Here is a 20,050-nt window from a genome sequence, read left to right on the forward strand (position 1 = left end):
TTGCTGGAAATCATTTCAGATATCACATCAGAAATTCCAGCGTGGCCGTGCGGTTAGTGTAACCAAGCATTTAAGGCTAAGTAGCCCGTCATTCATTTTAGCAACAATGATGATTTTCAGCTTGCATTTTAAAGTGATAAAACTCAGTCTTGATACTTTATATTGACTTGAAAAAGATCACTGTACGCGCTAACATGCATAAAATATGCTGTTACTTTTTCAGCTGTGTCAGTGCGAAACCAACTGATTTTCTTTGATTCGGAATCGTGAGATGAATTAGCAACAATCATCAACGACGCGTACAAATTTCAATGACGGCCTACTTCGCCTTAACCGCATCGAATCAAGGAGTGTTGGTTCGATTCCCGCTTCAGTCTGGAAAACTTTTCACCAGGAACGTATTTCGATTGTGCCATTGGGCGTTGCATGCTAGTCCGTTGTCTAGTGTGGTGCTTCCTTCAAAGGGCAAATCGTCCACTGGAAGCATTAACGTGTCGGTGTCTTTTTTTAATACATGTTTCCATTGATTAACCCTTGACACTGCTTTTTACACGCCTTTGGTCAACTATTTCCAAACAAAAAAACATGTTTCTGTAATGAATGATAGAACATTGTTGGACGATAATAATTAATCAATAGTGTTATCAGTGGCAATTCTCTAACCCAAAATCCACCTGTTCATGAATTTCAGCAACAAATATGTTTTTTCTATCGTTTACTGTTTACTTTATAATTTAAATTTGCAAAATTAGTCATTTCAGGGTCGTAGATCAGATGAAACGTGAGGTTACGAGTCGCCACTGATTAACCCGTATAGGCCTGAGTGAAAGAAAAATAACTAAAATTCTCACCACTCAGTGAATGCTTAAAGGATTTCAATTATTTTTTGTCAGTATATTCGTACACATATCTAGTTTCTAAAAGTGGTCAAAGAATCTCGGGAATGTTCTTGTGGCCTGAGTTATTGCGGTGGATCATTGGGTCAGGTCGGGTGACAAGGGTTCTGTACTTCTGTGCCCCTGGAGGTAGGCAAATTTCAAGTCACAGATAATTTACAGAATCTGCTTTAATGTGGCCACTATATCGAGTAGTTTCAAGAAAAATGCATCAGCGTAAACCTCCTGATAATCGATTAAATTGAATAATTATGTCAACTGCATTTGATTGATCCTACAAATTATCATTTTCAAATCTCCGGGATGCCTCAAAATGATGATAAAGTGCACAATTTGTGTCTTCACATCTGTGTCAAGCTTATGCGAACGCATTTTAGTAAACTATTATGTTCTATCTACACTTTTAGAGATTTGAAGTGGTTTAGTACCTAACAAATCTAGAGCCGGTTCTTCAGGGCATTAAGTCCGAGTGGCCGCATCTTGTACACTCCAAACAGTACAATACTATTCATTTATAATGTTGAATATTAGATCTTGTTGATTCATGCAAAATAAAATAAATGCTATTAGAAATAAATAAAGATAACTTAGAATGTCCCAAAAAATCGTCTTTTTCTACCCAACTTGACCCACTGACCCACCACGATAACTTCGGCTACAAAAGTATTCCCAAGTTCCTTCGGCCACTTCTAGAAACTAGATATGTGGGCCAGTATACTGACAAAAAATTATTTGAATCCGTTAAGTATTCGCTGAGTGGTGAGGGTTTTAGTAGTTTTGCTTTCACTCAGGCTTATACGGGTTAATGTGATTATTTTCAATAATTCATTTATTGAAATGCTAAATTCTAATTCTTTATGCACGACATTCAACTAATTTGTTTTGCTATTTGAATCGTTTCTACAAGAGGAGATCAACACTGCGTACAGATGAAGCGTCACCCGTTTCTTCGCCAACATTTGAGTCGGAACTAAAAAACATCAAATTGCAAGTTGATGAAATCGGAAAGATGTTATTAAACATTACATCGCAGTCAATTCAACACGTAGCTGAACAAAATTCGTCAACGCCGTTGTCATCGACAAAACTGTTAGACGGTTCCGGCCCTGTATACACAACAAATAGCAGTCCTGAGGAGATCGCTTGTTCATTGGGATTGTGTTCGCCACCGAAACAGATTTTCTCACTTTTCTTGACGAACATAGAAAGTTCTGTATCCGAAAGAGAGGTTGAATGTATGGTTCGACACACAGTTGGAATCCAGAAAGAAGAAGCTATTAACGTTTTCAAACTAGTGCCGAAGGGAAAAGATCTTAGTCTGCTTGATTATGCTTCCTTTAAGATTACTTTAGATGTTAAATGGCAAACAATCGTTATGGACTCTGCAACATGGCCCCCCGGTATCAAATTTAGAGAATTCCTAAACACCCGCGGTGTAACTTGGAGCCCAAATCATGTGAATATTTAATTTTTATTCCCGTAAGCGAATTTTGTTTTTCTCAGTAATTGGTGTTTTCGTTCGCGTATAATTGTGATATTGTTCTTTATTTTCTATGTTGTAGACTTTTTGTTAAAATTTTGTTTGACATGTTGTGCCTAAATGAATGAATGCACTTTGATTTCTGTATTCAAGTAAATGTATATTTAGTTTCGTTATAGTTTAAGTATCAGTCTGTACAGTATTAATACTGAAGATGGAGTTAATAAATAAATAAATAAATAAATCAGAAATATAACCTAGTAACCTTATTTTAAGCTAACGTTCGTCTCGTAAATAATGATAAATGAAATCTCGAAAAGGTTATCTTTTTGACCATTTATGACAATCAAGTCTTATCTCGGACAGATAACTGTTACGAAAGATTTGAATTTACTGCAGTTCTCTACATTCTAAATTCGCCTAATATGTAGAATGGTTAATATTCACATTGACCATATTTTCATTTCTAGTCATTTCAATGACTTGTAGTTTTCAAGTCACTTTTAGGTCACTTTTTGGTCACTATTTGGTCACTTTTTTGATCATTTTGGTCACTAAAGTCACTATTATTTTGCTGTCTGACTGCAACCAGCTTCAGGGCTGGTTGCAGTCAGACAGCAAAATAATAGTGACTTCTTCAATAAAGACAAATAATAATAACTATTATTATGTAGTTTACTTTTAATAGATACCGATCTATTCCTTTTGTTGCTGGACTTTTTCGTGCTGAGTTTGCAAAAGTTTAATCCTGCTTAGACGGTTTCGCGCGTGTTTTTTGTTTTTGTCGCTGGAGATTTTTTGTTTTCCTGTTTTGGAGCGTCTTGCTGGGTAGTGCTTCGTGAAGCCCAAGCAGGACGGTTCGGTTTTGTGTCGTCGGATGGATTTTGCTCACGGTTTCGCGCGTGTTTTCGTCTCCGAGGATTTTTTTTTCTTTTTTGGAGCGTCTTGCTGGGTAGGTATTTGGGAAGGCACAAGCAAGACAATTTGTTGTCGGGACGCCAAGAAGTTTTGCTGTCAGTGTCAGTTTTGTGTTCAGTCGAGGATGGATTACTAACTGGTGAGTTCGTTTCATGCTTGTGATAACACATTTTTTCTGGAAAGCGTAACTTTTAAGTAATATTAAAACAAACTTTGTATGGTTCGTCACTATAAGTGTCGGCATTATGCTTTTTTCTTATACAATTTCAATATACATATATTTTTCTCTTTTTGACATTATTAAAAATTATCTTTTGAATTGTTCGACATTGTGAATGTTGACGTATTTTTTAAAACTTCTTTCATATCGAGACAAAATGCACAGTAATACTCATATGTAGTTTTCAAACAAACTATGTATAGTTCGTCACTACAAGTGTCGGCATTATTCCTGTTTCATATAATTTAAAATATATACATGTAATTTTCAGTTTTCGTCATTAATAAAAACATCTTATGAATTGTTCGACATTATAGATGTTGACGTATTTTTTAAAGCTTCTACCAAAAACTTCTCGAGACAAAAATACAAAACTAGCTTTAAATATAAGTCGTATATTTCCCCCTTGTCCATGGATCGCATCATCGACCAGAGGTGACTCCCAGATCTTTTCCTCCCTCACTAATAAACACCCTTCCCGTGGTGTTTGTGGAGATGCAGAGGTATTCTCGGTCTCTAGAAGCAACAATCATTACAACTTAACATTCCTTCCCCATCCCAACTGACTGTAAGGACTTGGCCGGCGCCGTTATTGATCAATAATATTAGATCTGCTAAAATTGCACTTCGAGAGTAAGCGGAAACTCCCATCCCTTATTCATTTGGATCGTAGTGCAATTCTTACCAGTTCCGATCAATCACGGAGTAGCAACCATTGACATGTACAGTCAGTCTATGCTATGCTATGCTATGCTGAGTTTGCAAAAGTTTAATCCTGCTTAGGTTGGGTAGTGGCAACGGTTACGATAGCTTTTGAAGAAGCATTTTTCCAGCGATTCTTGAACGATCCGGCTGAAAAAAATCCTTTGTAAGTGTTTCCAGTTTGAGTGAACTTAGTCGGCTGAACAAAATCCTAGCAAAATCTAATGGTGACTGTACTTCTTCTGGTGAAGAAGTTTTAGAATGTTTATTCAATGCACAATTCGCCGGATATGTGGAAATAGCATCTATGGATGAGCCAAATCAATGTCTTGGCACTTAATAGTTTTGCTTCTTTAAAACCTCCAGCATCAGCAGATGGGATTTATCCTTTTCTGCTTCAGGTGGGAATTTGAATATATCAAACATCGATGCCATATTGGAAGCTGCACGAAACCATGAGCTACATACACTGATTACCAATTGGATTTACCAAATGCTCAAAAACCGACATTGCGTCAAGCAGCCATTAGAAAATTGAGTGTTTCCGAATGCCCCCAACGTGGAGTCTTATCACCACTTTTGTGGAATCTCGTAGCAGAATCGCTATTGAGGCAACTCAAAAAAGCGGTTTTCCAACTTATGGATTTGTCGACGACTATCTAGCTTTGATAGTTGGTATGTGCATAAGCACCCTGTTCAACCTGATACAAAGGTATTCGAGAGTTAGTGTCGCCAATATGGCCTTTCGGTTAACCCGAATGAAACGTCTATTGTTCTCTTTACGGAAAGCAAAGACGAATCCGCGAATCGACCTTTATGTCTTTTTGACACTGAGATTAATGTCGGAGTCGTTCTAGATTCCAAACTTTCTTGGACACCTCATATTGATTTCAGAGTCATGAAAGCTTGGATGGCATTCGGTCAGTGGGGCCTCAAACCCAAGTATACCAAATGGGTTTGCATAACAGTTATTTGACCTATATTGGCATATGGATGTCTGTGTGATGGCAAAAGGGCGAAGTGATAACAATTCAATCAAAATTGGGCTATCTCCAAAGAATGCGCTTGATGGCGATGTCTGGTGCGTTCTCTACGACTCCCACGGCAGCGCTCGAGGCTTTCGACGTTGCGCCACTACACATGCATCATAAACAAGAAACACTGTCCTGCTCTTACCGTTCATGGGCACTGGATCTACATGAGAAAGTCAAGTGATTCGTAGATCTATACACACTTCGTTATTTCCATTTTTGGTATATTGGAACAAAACTGACCTTGCTCCAAGTGTTCTCACAATTGCTCGACACTTTTCTTACAGGACATTTACGACATAAATCTCTTCAAGAGAAGAGTGGGCTATTTGGAAAGAAGTTTATCAAAGAAGTATATGTGGGCTTCGTAGCCGTGCGGTTAGTGTCACCGAGGCATTTAGCCGCATCGTGCTAAGTGTGGGTTCGATTCCCGCCTCAGGCCGAAAAGCTTTTCGAGAGGAATGTTTTCCGACTGTGCCACTGGGCGTTGCATGCTAGGATGCTAGTAGAAATATAGCCCACTGGAAACATTAACGTGTAGTGTCTTGTCACCACTTCAACATCGCGTGATGGGTAAAGTCATATCTCGATTACTTTTTCAAATCGACGTAACTAACTGTCATACAGTTTTGAGAAAATTAATTAAGAAGAATCACACTCTTTTTAACATTTTTTCGCCGTGTACATCGCTTAAATTTTGCATACAATCAGCTCGCGTTCAAAAACTAGGTATGTTCTATTATTTTCCACATAAAAAATATAACAAAATTATAAGCCGTTTCATTCAGTTACTTTCGACATTTTACTACCAGTGTGAAATTGGCTCAGGTAGTGTTTTGTTTTGATTCGTGGTTAAGTTACTTTGTCTCTCCATACAACGGAGCGGTGAAAGTAGCGGTTGGGTTGCGAAAGTTGAAATTCTTACTTACGCCGTTTTGTAATTCCGGAATTAAACGTTCTAAAAGTGAAAAATCTAGTTGGGTAACAGCGGAACATGTGGAATTTTGTCTGCGAAACACGTAGGATCGATAAAGTAAGTTTGTTCACTTTTTTGACTTGAGACTATTTGAATAAGTTTTCGAGATATACTTCTGTTCAGCTACGCTACTATCTCGATTACGGTTTTGAGAAAGTTAATTAAGAAGAATCACAACCTTTCTTCTAAAACCGTTTTAAAATGAGTACCCTTTTTAACTTTTTTTACCGTGTACATCGCTTTAATCTTACATGCAAAGCTCGCGTTGAAATACTAGGTAGTTCCTAGTAATCCTTTATAAGAGAGATTCGCGGAAGCTGACATTTCTGTCAAAGTGTGAGCCAATCGAGCAGCGAGAGCTGTCAAAGTGTGAGCCAAACGAACATGGGTTATGTTTGTTTTGAACTGTTCTTGAGGAGTAATGTAATCCGCTTGGAATTATTTCGGTAAAAGTAATTTTACATAAAGTAAAAAAATGAAGCGTTTTTCTTTTTTAAATTTTTGTCAATGCGATTTTTAGTTGTTGATTTTTTCGGCTGTTTATTAGTTTGGATATGTAGCTCAAAGATCTATAACGAAACAAAATACACTTTTTAGCAATGAGGAAGTCATGTCCGTGTTACAATATTATTCTCAACGCTGGGGAAAAGCAGCACTGCTGGTCTGTTGCCAAATCATTCCATTTTATTTCCGCTTATCTCTCTATAAAGGATCACTAGTAGTTCCTATCATTTCCCACAAAAACTGTATGACAAAATGATAAGCCGTTTCAATCAGTTACTTACGACGTATTTGTACCAGTGTCAGGCATGGGAAAATCGTTTCACGTTACATTCATTTTGCACTCCTGAGCCAATGTGTGTTACCCTGTGAAGCCCGATCACAGCAACACTACATAGAAAGTGTCTCGCGTTCATCTCGAAGAGAAAGATAAAATGCAGACAAGAAAAATTAACCAACACTCTCTGATATGTGTGTTCATTTGTTGATTCATTCGCATCAATATGAGTCGCGCTGCGAATGTATCTCAACACAATCGCAAATGAATGCAATCTTTCATTCTCCGTGATTCTTTCGGGAATGTTTGTAGGATTGTTTGCCTCGAACGTTTGTTGGTCGCGCTTTGTGCTGGCATCTGACCGATGCAAACAATATGAATAAAAACGACTCTTCGTATGGAATTTGTCCAGCTTCTAGTTACTGGATGGGGATGGACAATTAACAAGGCATTGTACACAAATTACGTAACGTATGAAGGGGGGTGAATTTTTCGTTACTACTGTTTACAAGAAGGGTCAACGTTTCGTAAGCAATTTACACAACTGATAATATATACTACAACAAAAAAATATTGGCTTGGCAGACGAAAGAAAGTTATGTTGTTTAACACTTTCAGTCGTCGCGCTGTTGTATTTTATACAACACTGCTGAAAAAACCTCGCTTTTCGTTCACAACAGCAGCGCGTTGGTTCTGACGGTGACAAACCGCGCGACGACTGGATGGTTAAATCTAAGAAAAAAATTGCTAAACGAAGTAGTGTATTCTTGAATGAGCGTTATGAAATTATCAAGCAGGGGTTTGAAAATAACAAAACACGCTAAAGCCTGCTCAACGCAGTGCACGTGTAAAAACTACACAGAATGAGGCAACCAATACAGGACTCTCTGGCTGAGTGAAAATTCTGTGTAAGTCGCACTCATGCTGTGTGTAGCCGATGTGTTGGCCTTCGGCTGTGCGGGGATCGATGGAAATGGAACTGTCAATCTCTCCCGCGCGGCAGAAAACAGTTGGCCGTTGGTAAGATGGGGAGTTTTCTATGATTTTTTCAGGCGAAAAGCCGGAAGATGGTCGCAAATGTGGAAGTTTTTTCCCCATTTGCTTCCGCTTCGGCTATTCAAATGAAAAAATCTCTGAAATCTTGAATATTTGAATGTGTTTTTTTTAATGTTTCAGAAGCAAAACAAAAATGGAAGCAAATTCCGCATTCCAAGCGTTCCTCCTCTGTGCGCATTTCACTCATTAGGTTTGTTTACCACCGTTTGCGCAAAACTGTGTACAGCCCCCTTTGCACAGAATCTGTGCTGCATGAAGAGAGGCTGATTTTGTGTACTCGGCACTCATTTCTGAGCGTGACAAATTTAGCGTGAAGGAAAAACAAAATAAGGCAAATAATTTTGGCTCGCGAAAAACGGGCTTTCTTGAAACCCATGTATCGGAGCTAGTTCGCACAGGGTGAGCTTTGTAGTACACCCAGCTTCGCAGTCTAGCACTCTATGCCGAGCGTTAGGTTTAACGCAGAAAGATTGATTTATGCGTTTTTATCGTTGATTCCGGATTTTAAATGCAGTCGCGATATGAAAGTGTGTTACCATCATCGACATGGGGTAAGACACTCATTAATATTGGTATTAATATCCGTTAATACGGGATTAATATATATTATTTTTATGATATCATCGAGTTACCTACGATTTTGCTAAAGACATCTGACAGAAGTATCTTGAATTTAAGTCAATGGTGGGGGTTTTTAAACAAGAGGCTAAAGATCGTGGATTGTATGTCTTGCCGATCTGACATACCATAGGAGACAAATTGCATCGGATTCGAGTTGCGGAATGGCCCGGAGATCGTAGAAAGATGTGGAGCATTGATGACAATGGAGCTTTACTGAATGTGTTGCATCGGACGGATTTATCATATATTTTGATCAGACGATCTGACGATAAACACAACTTGTTTTTTCACATAAATAATCAATTCGCCTTGGCAACTCCGGCAACAGGCAAAACAGAAAAACTCCATGCATACTTGATAATCTTCTCAATATCATTAATAAATATTAATATTTTAATACTGGATCTAGTGTCCTGCCCCTTGATCATCAATCATATTTTTACACATCAGCATTCTTTTCGAATATTACATAAGTTTTTGTAAATAAAGAATCTTAAACATCTGAACAATACCGCCAGACGGGGCTTACTTTTTGATTCTAGGGACAGTTTTGGTTTTATTTGCAACATACATGTTGTGCCTTTGGCACTTTTAACAACCAACATATGCTCTACAATCAGTCATGAATATTTGTTGGAACAACTCAACAATAAAATGATAAAAAAATTATTCAATACAAGCCCGAAAAAATATTCACAACCATAAAGCTTCTTACAAAGTCAAAATGTTGTTTGTTGCGATCGTTTCGAAAAATTATTCTTATACTCAATAGAAAATACACTTGAAATAAAAATCAGTTTTAGTTACAAGAATTAATGTGATACAGTTAACTCTCCCGACTCGATATTCCGTATCTCGATATCGAGTTAGAGAACCATAGTAAAAGTTGGTTTTCATGGCTAATCGATGATCCCTTGGATTGCATTTGTACTGGTTTTGTGTCTGTAACTCGATACCTCCCTAACTCGATGGTCCTTCAATATCGAGTAAAGGAGAGTGATTGTACTTCTTCATAGCGTTCATATGACACCAGAACGATGTTTTTGAATTTTTAGTCATCGCAGTAGTTGAAGTTACATTCATTCGCTTTATATATTCGCTTATAACAATGAAGCATTCGTAACTGACAGTTCCATTAAAAAAAAGGTAACACTAGCAATATCATATCGTGAAACGGAGTAACTTTATAGTTTTTTTCGAAAAAAAATTGAATTATTTATGCATGTTGTTTCAAAGATTTTCAATTTTTATTTTTAAAACAAGTACTGGCATCCTAGCTATAGATTGCCGATAAATTTATTTGAATTGATATATAATTTTTCATATGATCGGGTAGTCGGTTTTCTGTTTAGGGGTAACTTGATAATGAAGCAGGTATCAAATAAAATTGAATGAATTACGAACATTTATAGAGCATTGCATACCTCTAGCGTTTATCGTTATATGGAAATTTCTGACTTAGATTTTCAAAAATGGTCACAGTTTGTTGAAATGGTTCTCGCTAGGAGATTTGACACCATATTCAAATTCTATTTATCTAGGCTGTCAAATATAACTGATACACTAATCAAAACTACATCAAATAGTGATCGTGAACATGTTATTCGTAAACGTTTCGAAATTCTATAGTTGCATCAATTTTTAATATTCGTATATTAAGTCACAATGTTCTCGATCAAATGAAAATTAGCTCTGACATGATGTTGGTCATAACTAATATTCTTTGCTTTTGCATTTCGTTTTGCTTAATTGATTAACAGATATTATCGTTTTGAATGTGGTGGGGTCCCACACTATCAAGGTTACTCGCATTATCAAAGTCATCCCCGTTGTACGGTAAAATATTTAAAAAAATTATTAAAAGCACGTTCTACTGTAAAGTTTTATATATGTGTAAAATGTTTGAGCTTAACAGTTTTCCAACTATGTTTATCAATAGAAAAAACGTACAAAAATATCACAATGGACGATAATTTAAAGATTCCGTTAAAGATTCATGAAAAAAATCATTATTTACGATTATCAAAATCAAATATTGATTTCTAAAAGTGTTCAAAGTAGGCCCTTTTGTCTTGAAAGACACATTTTTTTCGCCATTAATGCAACATTTTTATTTCCTACCAAATTTTTAGAGCTGCCAATTTACAATGTTGAAAAATTTAAAGTAATATCGAAAGAAGCTCCGACTACCGGTAACATATTTTTTTGCTATCTATTCGAGATTGTCGGGGTTTATATTTTATCAAACTGAACCCGGCCTATTTTATGTTTTGAAATCCGACCCGAATCCGAGACTATAATTGATTACCAAACCCAGACCATACCCCAGGGTGGCCACCGAACCGGGAAAAGCGGGAAAAAGACGGGAATTTGATTCCACGGGAAAAAGACGGGGAAAAACCAGGAATTTGAGATGACTACCGGGAAAATCGTGTTGAACGAACATTTTGGAGCTATCAATCTACAAACCAGAAGTTGTAAAAAATCGTTATATATGAATATTGGAATGCTTAATTTTTTTTTAACGATTTTATTTCTACTTTTTACACTATGCGTCTTAACAATGTTTCAATTTTCTCACAATATCGCTAACCATGTTTCGGAATATTTTTCAAATCTTCCACTACTGTAAAGGTTCTTGATTCAAGATAACATTTTTAATCTTTTGTCTTAACTTTTTTGACTCGATGTTCTGAATCGAGGTTCATTTTTTTTTTCTTACAATCAATTAGTTTTAAAAGTATTTAATATTTCATTCTTCAAAAAAACGAAACCAAAAATAAGGTGGAGCACATGCTTTTACATGTGTGGCATTGTTTAATTTCACCTTAAACTTCACACTTAGAATAAATCACAAATTTCTGTGCAATTTTACCGAATATTGATGTTTTATTTCACCGATCGATCCGTGAAGCTGGAAAAAAAATCAGCTGTCAAAGCATTGAATAGTTGTGATGAATATTTACGAATTGCCGGTGATCACTTTTTCTGAATAGCGAGAAAAAATTAGAAATGTGATGATTGAAATGAAAACACTCAATAACGGAAGCTATTTTAATTTTAACTTTTTTTTACACTGATCGTTCATTGAACGGAATTCTATAAATCATTTGTTATTAAAAATACTGGCCTTTCATTTTGTTTTTCAAGTCAGTATATTATATTAATATGCAAAATATAAACTCTAGCGAAGTTCGCCATTAGAAAATGAAAAAAACGCCGGCCACGCCTAATGATTGGACAGATTTTCAGGGTAATTTCGGTATATGGTAAAAAGATTGATCTTTATCGAGCTTTGTGTTGAATTTTTCACAGACTTTTGTAAAATTTTAGCTTCCACCTGAATTTTCTGTGGATTTTGTGGAGACAGTATGTTAAACCACTGTTGTTCCACGGGAAAAATCTGTTGAATCATATGGCACAGATTTTTGTTGTCATTCTAAGTGTGTTTTTGCTTTGGAAAACTCTTTATTTTCATAAAGAAAAAATAATATGATGAGAAATTGAGTTAAAATATCTTCAATTAGCTAAAATCAAAAACCGGGGAAAATTTTGGCGACTGTACGGGAAAACCGGGAAAAAAAGCGGGAATTTCAAAATGGGATATTTGGTGGCCACCCTGACCCGAAACCGAAAATATGCCAGTGTTTAAACAACCTCAAACCGATTTGGTTTTGGAAGAAACAGCCTAATAAAAATCGATTTTGAAAAAAATAGTCTATTCTTTCGTTGTTTCTGATGAGGACGCAATCCGATTGTAGGTAGATCTGTTTTTTATGTTTACCAAACCCGACCCCAATCCGATATTTTTCAAGTCCAAATTCGAATATTACCCGATATTTATTTTTTAGCCTTTTAAATCCGACCCGCTCCCAAAACTGAACGAAATAAATTTTTCAAACTCGAACCCGACCATCTCTACTACCTTTGTAAATAACGCATCATCAGCTGCACTACTTGCGGAATCAAACAGCAATGCTATGGATCGAAAGAATGAATGCAATTTCGCATTCAGTTGCGAACCAAGAATTGAATCACTTGTGAATGTTTGAGCGACAATCCTGCGATCCAAAACAAACACGTGAACTAGGATCGCTTTGTTTCATTTCTTTTTGCGTTAGTCATTCGCTGTGCTCATTCTTTCGGTAGTTTATCTGTATTTAGAGTCGTAGTGTTCCATTGGGAGAGGAATCATGCGACTGCGAATGAACAGTTGGAGCCTGACAACGCACCGAACGGATTCATAAAGAAGAACGTGAATGAATGACTTTTCCCATGCCTGACCAGTGTAAAATCGACTCAAGTAGTGTTTTGTCTCTCATACAAAGGAGCGGCGAAAGTAGCGGTTAGGTTGCGAAAGTGGAGAATCTTACTTACTTACTCGCAATGGAGAATCGCATGACTTCATTGGTCCTGAGCCAGCTATTCCGATTTCGAAATTCTGGGTGAAGCTTCAGATGATTTCTCAGCACAAGCAATATTGGAATAGTTGGGAGCATGCTTGATAAAAACTCCTCTGCGAGGCAAAGAGGAGGCGATTTTGCCTTTTTTTAGGCGAAAAAAATGAACTCAAAATTTTTAACACAGATCCTCAAGCGATTCGAGTGAGAGTGCAAGAAAACGCGAGGATTTTTTCAGGTACTCTTTCTCTCTTGTTGCTCACCTTAACTCACACTCGCACTTCAGAAGAAATCTTGAGTCTGCCGCCCGAGCAAACAGTCCTCGGGGAGTTGTGAGAGCACCATTTTTTGATGGAATTTTACTCTGTTGTGTTTTGTGCTGCATCTTCCTCACTCATTTTTCGTTGCCTCTCTGCTTAGCATTTTTTCGCTCCCTCGCAAAGAAGTAAAGGTAGCACGCTGCTCTAGAGTTTTCACCGAACTCTCATGATGTTGAGGAGCATTATCAAGCCTGGTTGGGAGTCGTGTCGTCAAACAAAATTGTACATTACTGAGCCATCTACAAGGGTGGCGAAGTATTTATCAAATCTATCAAAGCAGAATTGCAGTCACTTGGCCAGAGCGTTGACATTCGTTTCCATCATTTGCTTCTATAGACTCCCTTTACCTTTGAGTCGTATGACCGATACAGCCATAAAACAAAAATAATTTAAAACAATCACGGTCGAAACCTTTTCCTATGTATTGCTGTGTGCGTTTGAAATGCAAATATCGAATGCGGGAACATCAAAGGCGGTAAGATTTTTAACAAGGAAGGCGATGTCTAAGTTTGATTTTCTCTTCTAGGTTGGCGGTGATAAGGATCATGGTTGCTAAGTATCCTTTGGTTACTTTGTGTTACCGCATTTGAAGCTCGGTTAGACTGGATTTGCACGTCAAAGGCAAACAGCAATATATGAAATTTGGCTAATAAGAAAAATGCAGTTCTAACTGGATCATGTGGTGACTGGCGGGAAGAGCACACATGAAAGAGACAAATTCTCTGACTGCATGTCAATTCCCAATATCAGTCATCGATCGATAGAACCGTTCGGTTGATTGCCGTCAGTATAAGAGCACATTGAAGCCTCCTGTATTTTGCCTGTGTTGGTAGCAAAGCTCAAAGCTTTGAGCCAACCCTTTTCCAGTAGAGAAGCTAGGCAAAATACAGGACGCTTCGATGCTTACTGACTTTAAAATGGCTTGCTCAATTTTCACCACCTAATTAAAATTTCAATCTTGTCGCTCCCTTGCGACGCCTATGCACCTATTCGTTTCCATCATTTGCTTCTATAGACTCCCTTTACCTTTGAGTCGCATGACCGATACAGCCATAAAACAAAAATAATTTAGAGCGTTGACAGGCCACTGCCGACTCAACTATCACATGGCAAATATTCAGCGTGCTGACTCATTTGTGTGTGATAGTTGTGACTCCGATTATGGAACTTCGTATCACCTGATATGTAACTGTCCAGTTTTTGCGCAAATGCGATTCCAATTACTTATTAAGTGAAACTGGATTCAGAAGCCTGAATCTTCAGGACATTATGTTATTCTTAACCCGCTGTGATAATGAGCTATAAGCTCTCTTCACGCTCAAGCGTTTTGCAGTGCCCTTTTAAGGGCGCTGTTCGAATCCGATGCGATCTTCCCTCTTCAAGAGACCCCACTTCTATTTCATCCCATCTTTCCCTTCCCTTTCCTCTCCCATCGGGTAGATGATGAAATAGACTCAAATATGGCGATGGCACAAATCTCCCAACTGGTGAGGAACGTGCCTTTGGAGCCGGCCTTCTGATACCTTGGTCAACTTGCAAGATTGTGCGAATCTCTATATACATTTTTTGGCTAGAGTTTATTGTACCGCTTTACGGTTAGAATATGAAGGCAGGGTGACCAGCGCACCGGGAAATCGGGAAAACCGGGAAAAAGCCGGGAATTTCAAATCACCGGGAGAAAACCGGGAAATATACGGGAATTTCAATGAAAACCGGGAAAATTTTGCATGCCAGGTAAAGCTAAGGTATAAGGCACTATAAAAAAATGCGAAAATGCGAACATAAAATAAACGTTCTTCAAGATTTCTTCCATCCTCTGATACTTAACAAAGTAATGTATTAAGGTGATTATAAAACGAAGCCAAATATTGATTTTTCAAGTGCACAAGACTGGTGATTTCAAGTCTTGTGCTCTTGAAAATTTGAGGTGTGGCTTCGTTCTATAATCACCTTAAGGGAATGGATCTGGTGTAGTGGTTAGAATACACGCTGAGGACCTGGGATCGAATCCCATCCCTGAGACAGCCACTAATGACGCAAATACCGGTACCGGTGGTACCGAGATGAATTAGTCCAGGGCTAAAAATCTCGTTAATAAAGATATTGATATTGATTGAGTAATGCATAATAGTTTCGAAGGTAGGAAGTTTATCACCAGAGTATGTGAGGATCAAACACTTTTTCTGACTTTTAGAGAACAAAACTTCAGTCTTGTTTGCTTTAGTACATTACACACTTAAATTATCTTACGGATTCCTGTGAAATCTCAACAGCCGAACATTTGGATAAAATAAATAAACGGAGCACTGTAAATTTTTACAGTATTCGGTAAACATTCACCGGAATCCGTAAAATTCCGATGAAATTACGGTGTTTTATTTCACCGAACTGTTCAGCTGTTGAGATTACGGTGAAATTCACCGATTTCTGGTAAAATGAGCGTAGTGTGTATATGGGTCAGTACAAACATATGAAAAATAAAATGTACTATGCAGTAATGATATGTCAGAATTAACCAGAAATTTCATTCACTCACGGAAACATTATGTATACTGAATTCACGTTCAAACAATTTTTCGCATTTTTGGATTTAGATTTTTACCATAGCTTCAACATTTGAATCTCAAGCTAATCAATAATGTCAGGGATAGTATATGGAAACAGAATCTTTATAGAAATGTTACCAATTGGAACTGATTTGACCGATATTTCAAAAATAGTGTAAACGAAGACTTACTCTCATCCAGTAATGAATTGAACAACAATTTAAAACGTTTTATTCAAGAAAAAAAAATAGTAAATGGTGTTTTTTTTCATAACGTTCCATGAAGAATTTCATGTTCAAAATATAATTTTTCTTAAAAGCTTACAACTCGCAACAGCAACTCTACAACTTTCTATGAATTTTAGCTCAAAATCAAACCACTTGATACTTCAATATTCTATGGCTAAACATTTTTTCGGAATCAACTTAGACTATTAAGACTGTGTGTCAGTTAAAAGTAAAAACTATGATTCATTCTAAGATTCACTAGATCCTATCGAACAAACAAAAATCAATTTTGTTTACACTAAACGTTTTCATAACAAATTCCACGATTATTCAAATCGACAGACGATAAAATATCGTTTCATAGATCAGACAAAACTTTAGCAGAGAAGGTATGGCCCAAAAAACTATGCGCGGAAAAACAATCTGATTTCTATCTAACCCCAAATAGAATGTTTTGACGTATAACCAAAAAACTTGTAAAAAAAACTTCAATTTTTAAATGGTAAAAATTGTAATTTACGTTTTTTAGCTTTCAATTAAACCTGGAATATTTTTGAAATATCGGGAAAAAACCGAGAGAAAACCGGGAATTTGAAAATGACTTTTCACTGGCCACCCTGTGAAGGGAATCAGACCTGAACCACTCAGATATAAAGTGAATCAGACCTGAATCACTTGAATATTACATTGATCAGACCTGAAGTATATCAATTTGAGTTATATTAGAGCTGAATTACATAAATATTGAATGAACAAGACTATGAAAATTCTACGCAAATGAAGTGTATCAGACCCAATTTACTGGAATATGGAGGGAACCACTGGAATACCTGGAGTACCTTGAATATAAAGTGGATCAGACCTAAATGACAAGAATATGGAGAGAATCAGACCTTAATCACTTCAACAAGTGAAATAGACTTGAATCACTTGAATGTGAAGGAAAACAGTCTTGATTTACTTGAAAATGAAGTGAATCAAACCTGACTATGAATTCGATCAGATCAGACCTTAATTAATAGAATATTAAATGCATCTGAAGTGAATCAGATCTGATTTACAATAATCTGAAAAACTCAAGAGCTTTTCAATAATTTCGTAAGGCAAATTTCAGAAGGTTTCATCCCACACTTTCCTCATAATATGTACATTACAGGTAGTCATTTTTTAATAATGAAGTTATTGTTTTACTCGGCATGGGCTTTTATTTCAGCTGTTACTCCCAAAGCAAAATTCGAAGTTTTTTTGTTTTCAAATAGTGTGCTTAAGATTAGGAACACTAAAACGTGATTTGCAGAATGAAAACGCTACGTTATGAGTGCATAAATGCAGTTTTCTTATAATTCATCACTTGCAGCCTTGTCCAGAATTCTCCCTGACTTGAACGATTCCATTATATTCAGTCTTAAGTTGAGATCAGCTTTCTTGTTGTCACTGATTTTACCCTTCAGCAGATTTCGCACGCGATCCTTCTCGCTTGCAATGAACTCTTGGACCGATTTGTCCAATTGGGCCATTTTCCTCATCAACGTTAGATAGATTTGGAACGATTTGTGTGCCTTTTCCGCTTCGTAAAGGCCTTCCATTTGCTCCACTTCGGACACAATCTGAGCTAGGGCATCTTTTGATTTTTTCGGGCAGGAGAACTTGGCAGCCAGCTCGTCTACCTCCTTCAGACAGCCCGGCAATCCAATGTACAGATCGGTATTCGCACTGATAAATTTGCGCAGGCTTTCGACCGTAATGGGATCATCTTCCGGATAGTCTACGTACTTGTCCAGCGTTTCATTGTTGAAGAGCTTTATGACGGGATACTTTTCAGGAATTTTGAAACGCTTTCCCAGGTCTGCGTTTTCTTTTTCTCCATAGTCCTTTATTCCGACCAAGGCGAAAAGCAGATCATCTAAAATTGAACGATAGTTAGTTTACTATTAGCACCATAAAAAAAGTTAAAACGACCATTCTTACCAAGAGCCTCATTTGATTCCAAAGCAAAGTTAATGAATGCTTCATGCTTTTCTCCATACGGGAATGCAACGTCGAACTTAACCAAAGTGTATCTGAATCTCTTGACTATTCTATCGAAACTCAACTTGTCCAATTCTACACAGCCATTTGATGCCCAACTCAGCCCAAGTAAAAATGTTAAAAGCAGGATTGATACTAGTCGGTGCATTTTGCTGATGTTGCTAAAATTGTATGAAACGAACGGTTTTGTACAAATCCTTTCGAAGATAGAAAAAAGATAAGCGTCAAGAAACCTATTTTTCAGCACCCCGTATATACAGACGTCTAGTGATATTCAAAAGGTGCTAATGATATTGCGTGCAGTGATGTTCACCTAAAGCAGGTCTACGCTAATTATGATGACATGGAATATTCTGATTGGTTGCCGGCCGGCTTAATCAATGTAATGAGATCTGTTTCTCAAACAAAGCATAAATTAAGCAAAGGTGGATTATTCATTTTCGACGATTAATAATTTTGAATTAATATTTATTCCGTTCAATTAATTTGATTAAACAAAGTCTCGCCCAAGCAGAGTATAAAAATACAGTGAAATTTAGCGTATAATACAACTATTTACTAAATGTTCACCTTAATATATCCTTAAAATACGAAACACTAGTTCACGTTCTCGTTCGACCCAAATAAATCCGCACCGACTGGTGGTTGACGACTGCAGAACATACCTGTAGGTACCGTTCTCATGCGTCTATGCATCATATTTACTAGATAGCATATACCTAACACATGCAGCATAGGTCAGTGGTTTCCAACTTTTGGTTGTTAGCGTTCGCCAAAGAGATTTGTGCAACAAAATAATAATAAAAAATAATCAGGTGCCCGAACAATGATTTTTTATAGTGAGATTTTTAATCAAATTATATATAATAACCACTTGTGTGTACACTCCGACCCCTTTTGATGATTAAACCAAGGTATGATTAATGATTGAAATTTTAATTTAATTGATTAACCTGTATTACAGGCCTGAGTGGAAGCAAAAATACTAAAACCCTCACTGCTCAGCGGTTACTTAGGGGAAATCCTCTATGCCCGGACATTTTTTGTTTTTTGGTGATATTTCAAAATCCACATTAGTGAGTTCTGTTTGATCTTTCGACCTTGACGCTTGCTTTTGCCGGAGCGAGCGACGAGGGCAGGATCAAACATGTCGCGCGTCGGTCTAGTAAGTGAAAAAGTGGCGTGATCGGGAAGTTCGGTTGGAGTAAGTTAAAAAGTGCCGCGATCGGTTCGTTCTTTTTGATCTTTCGACGACCTTGACGCTTGCTCCTGGGCAGTGCGTCAAGAAAGCCCGAGCTGTCGTCCGTGTTTTTTTTCGGGTCGCGCGCCTATTTTTTTTCTAAGTGCTAGCCGAGCAAACGAGTGAAGCTGAAAGTGGATTGTGGCTGCTCAGTCAAGGATAACGGATCAATTGGTGAGCTCGTTTCATGCTACTATTTCTAATCTATAAAATATGTATGACTGCACATTTAATCGTTACAATGGTGGGATGTAAATATGATGTTTCAACAAACTATGGATGGTTCGTCACTGTGAGTGTCGACACAAACTCTGATTCATGATTGATTTATGTTTAACATTTTTTTTCAGAACACCCCTTATATACCTTTATTTTTGTAATTAAAAAACTTTGAATGGTTCGACACTACAAGTGTAGACTTGCGAAAGGTTCACTTTATTCAACAAACTTTGGAATAAGAGTGTTCTATGATGTCCCAACCAATTGAGTCTTTTGTTTCTTTTCAAATGAGTAAAATATAATAACACATGCTTTCGTACTGACAGCTGTAGGAATGTTACATTTAGGTATTTGTTCAACAAACTTTGAATGGTTCGTCACCTCAAGTGTCG

At 37.2% G+C, this 20,050-nt stretch overlaps 1 protein-coding gene across 3 annotated transcripts; it reads right to left on the reverse strand.

Moving 5' to 3' along the window:
• Positions 1-17,353: 17,353 nt before the first annotated feature.
• LOC5579217 (protein windbeutel) lies at positions 17,354-18,906 on the reverse strand. Of its 3 annotated transcripts, XM_021857120.1 has the most exons (4): positions 18,770-18,881; positions 18,433-18,591; positions 18,140-18,360; positions 17,354-18,074 (listed from the first exon to the last, which is right to left on the reverse strand). In XM_021857120.1, exons 3-4 carry the CDS (start codon positions 18,345-18,347, stop codon positions 17,509-17,511), a joined length of 774 nt encoding a protein of 257 aa, XP_021712812.1. In that variant the 5' UTR covers positions 18,348-18,360; positions 18,433-18,591; positions 18,770-18,881; the 3' UTR covers positions 17,354-17,508. The 3 variants fall into 3 exon arrangements, with proteins under 3 accessions (XP_021712812.1, XP_001657339.1, XP_011493775.1); XM_001657289.2 differs by lacking the exon at positions 18,433-18,591 and having other exon boundaries at positions 18,770-18,906; XM_011495473.2 differs by lacking the exon at positions 18,433-18,591 and having other exon boundaries at positions 18,140-18,396; positions 18,770-18,888.
• Between the last annotated feature and the right edge of the window lie 1,144 nt (positions 18,907-20,050).

The sequence above is a fragment of the Aedes aegypti genome, unplaced genomic scaffold, assembly GCF_002204515.2.
Source record: "Aedes aegypti strain LVP_AGWG unplaced genomic scaffold, AaegL5.0 Primary Assembly AGWG_AaegL5_hic_scaff_771_PBJ_arrow, whole genome shotgun sequence".
NCBI classification, from domain to species: domain Eukaryota; kingdom Metazoa; phylum Arthropoda; class Insecta; order Diptera; family Culicidae; genus Aedes; species Aedes aegypti.

Excerpts from the sequence above, each read along its gene's own strand:
- LOC5579217 (XM_001657289.2), bottom strand. The coding sequence starts at position 18,347 with ATGCACCGACTAGTATCAATCCTGCTTTTAACATTTTTACTTGGGCTG. Across the intron at positions 18,075-18,139 it reads GGAATCAAATGAGGCTCTTG|ATGATCTGCTTTTCGCCTTG; the intron begins GTAAGAATGGTC and ends GTTCAATTTTAG.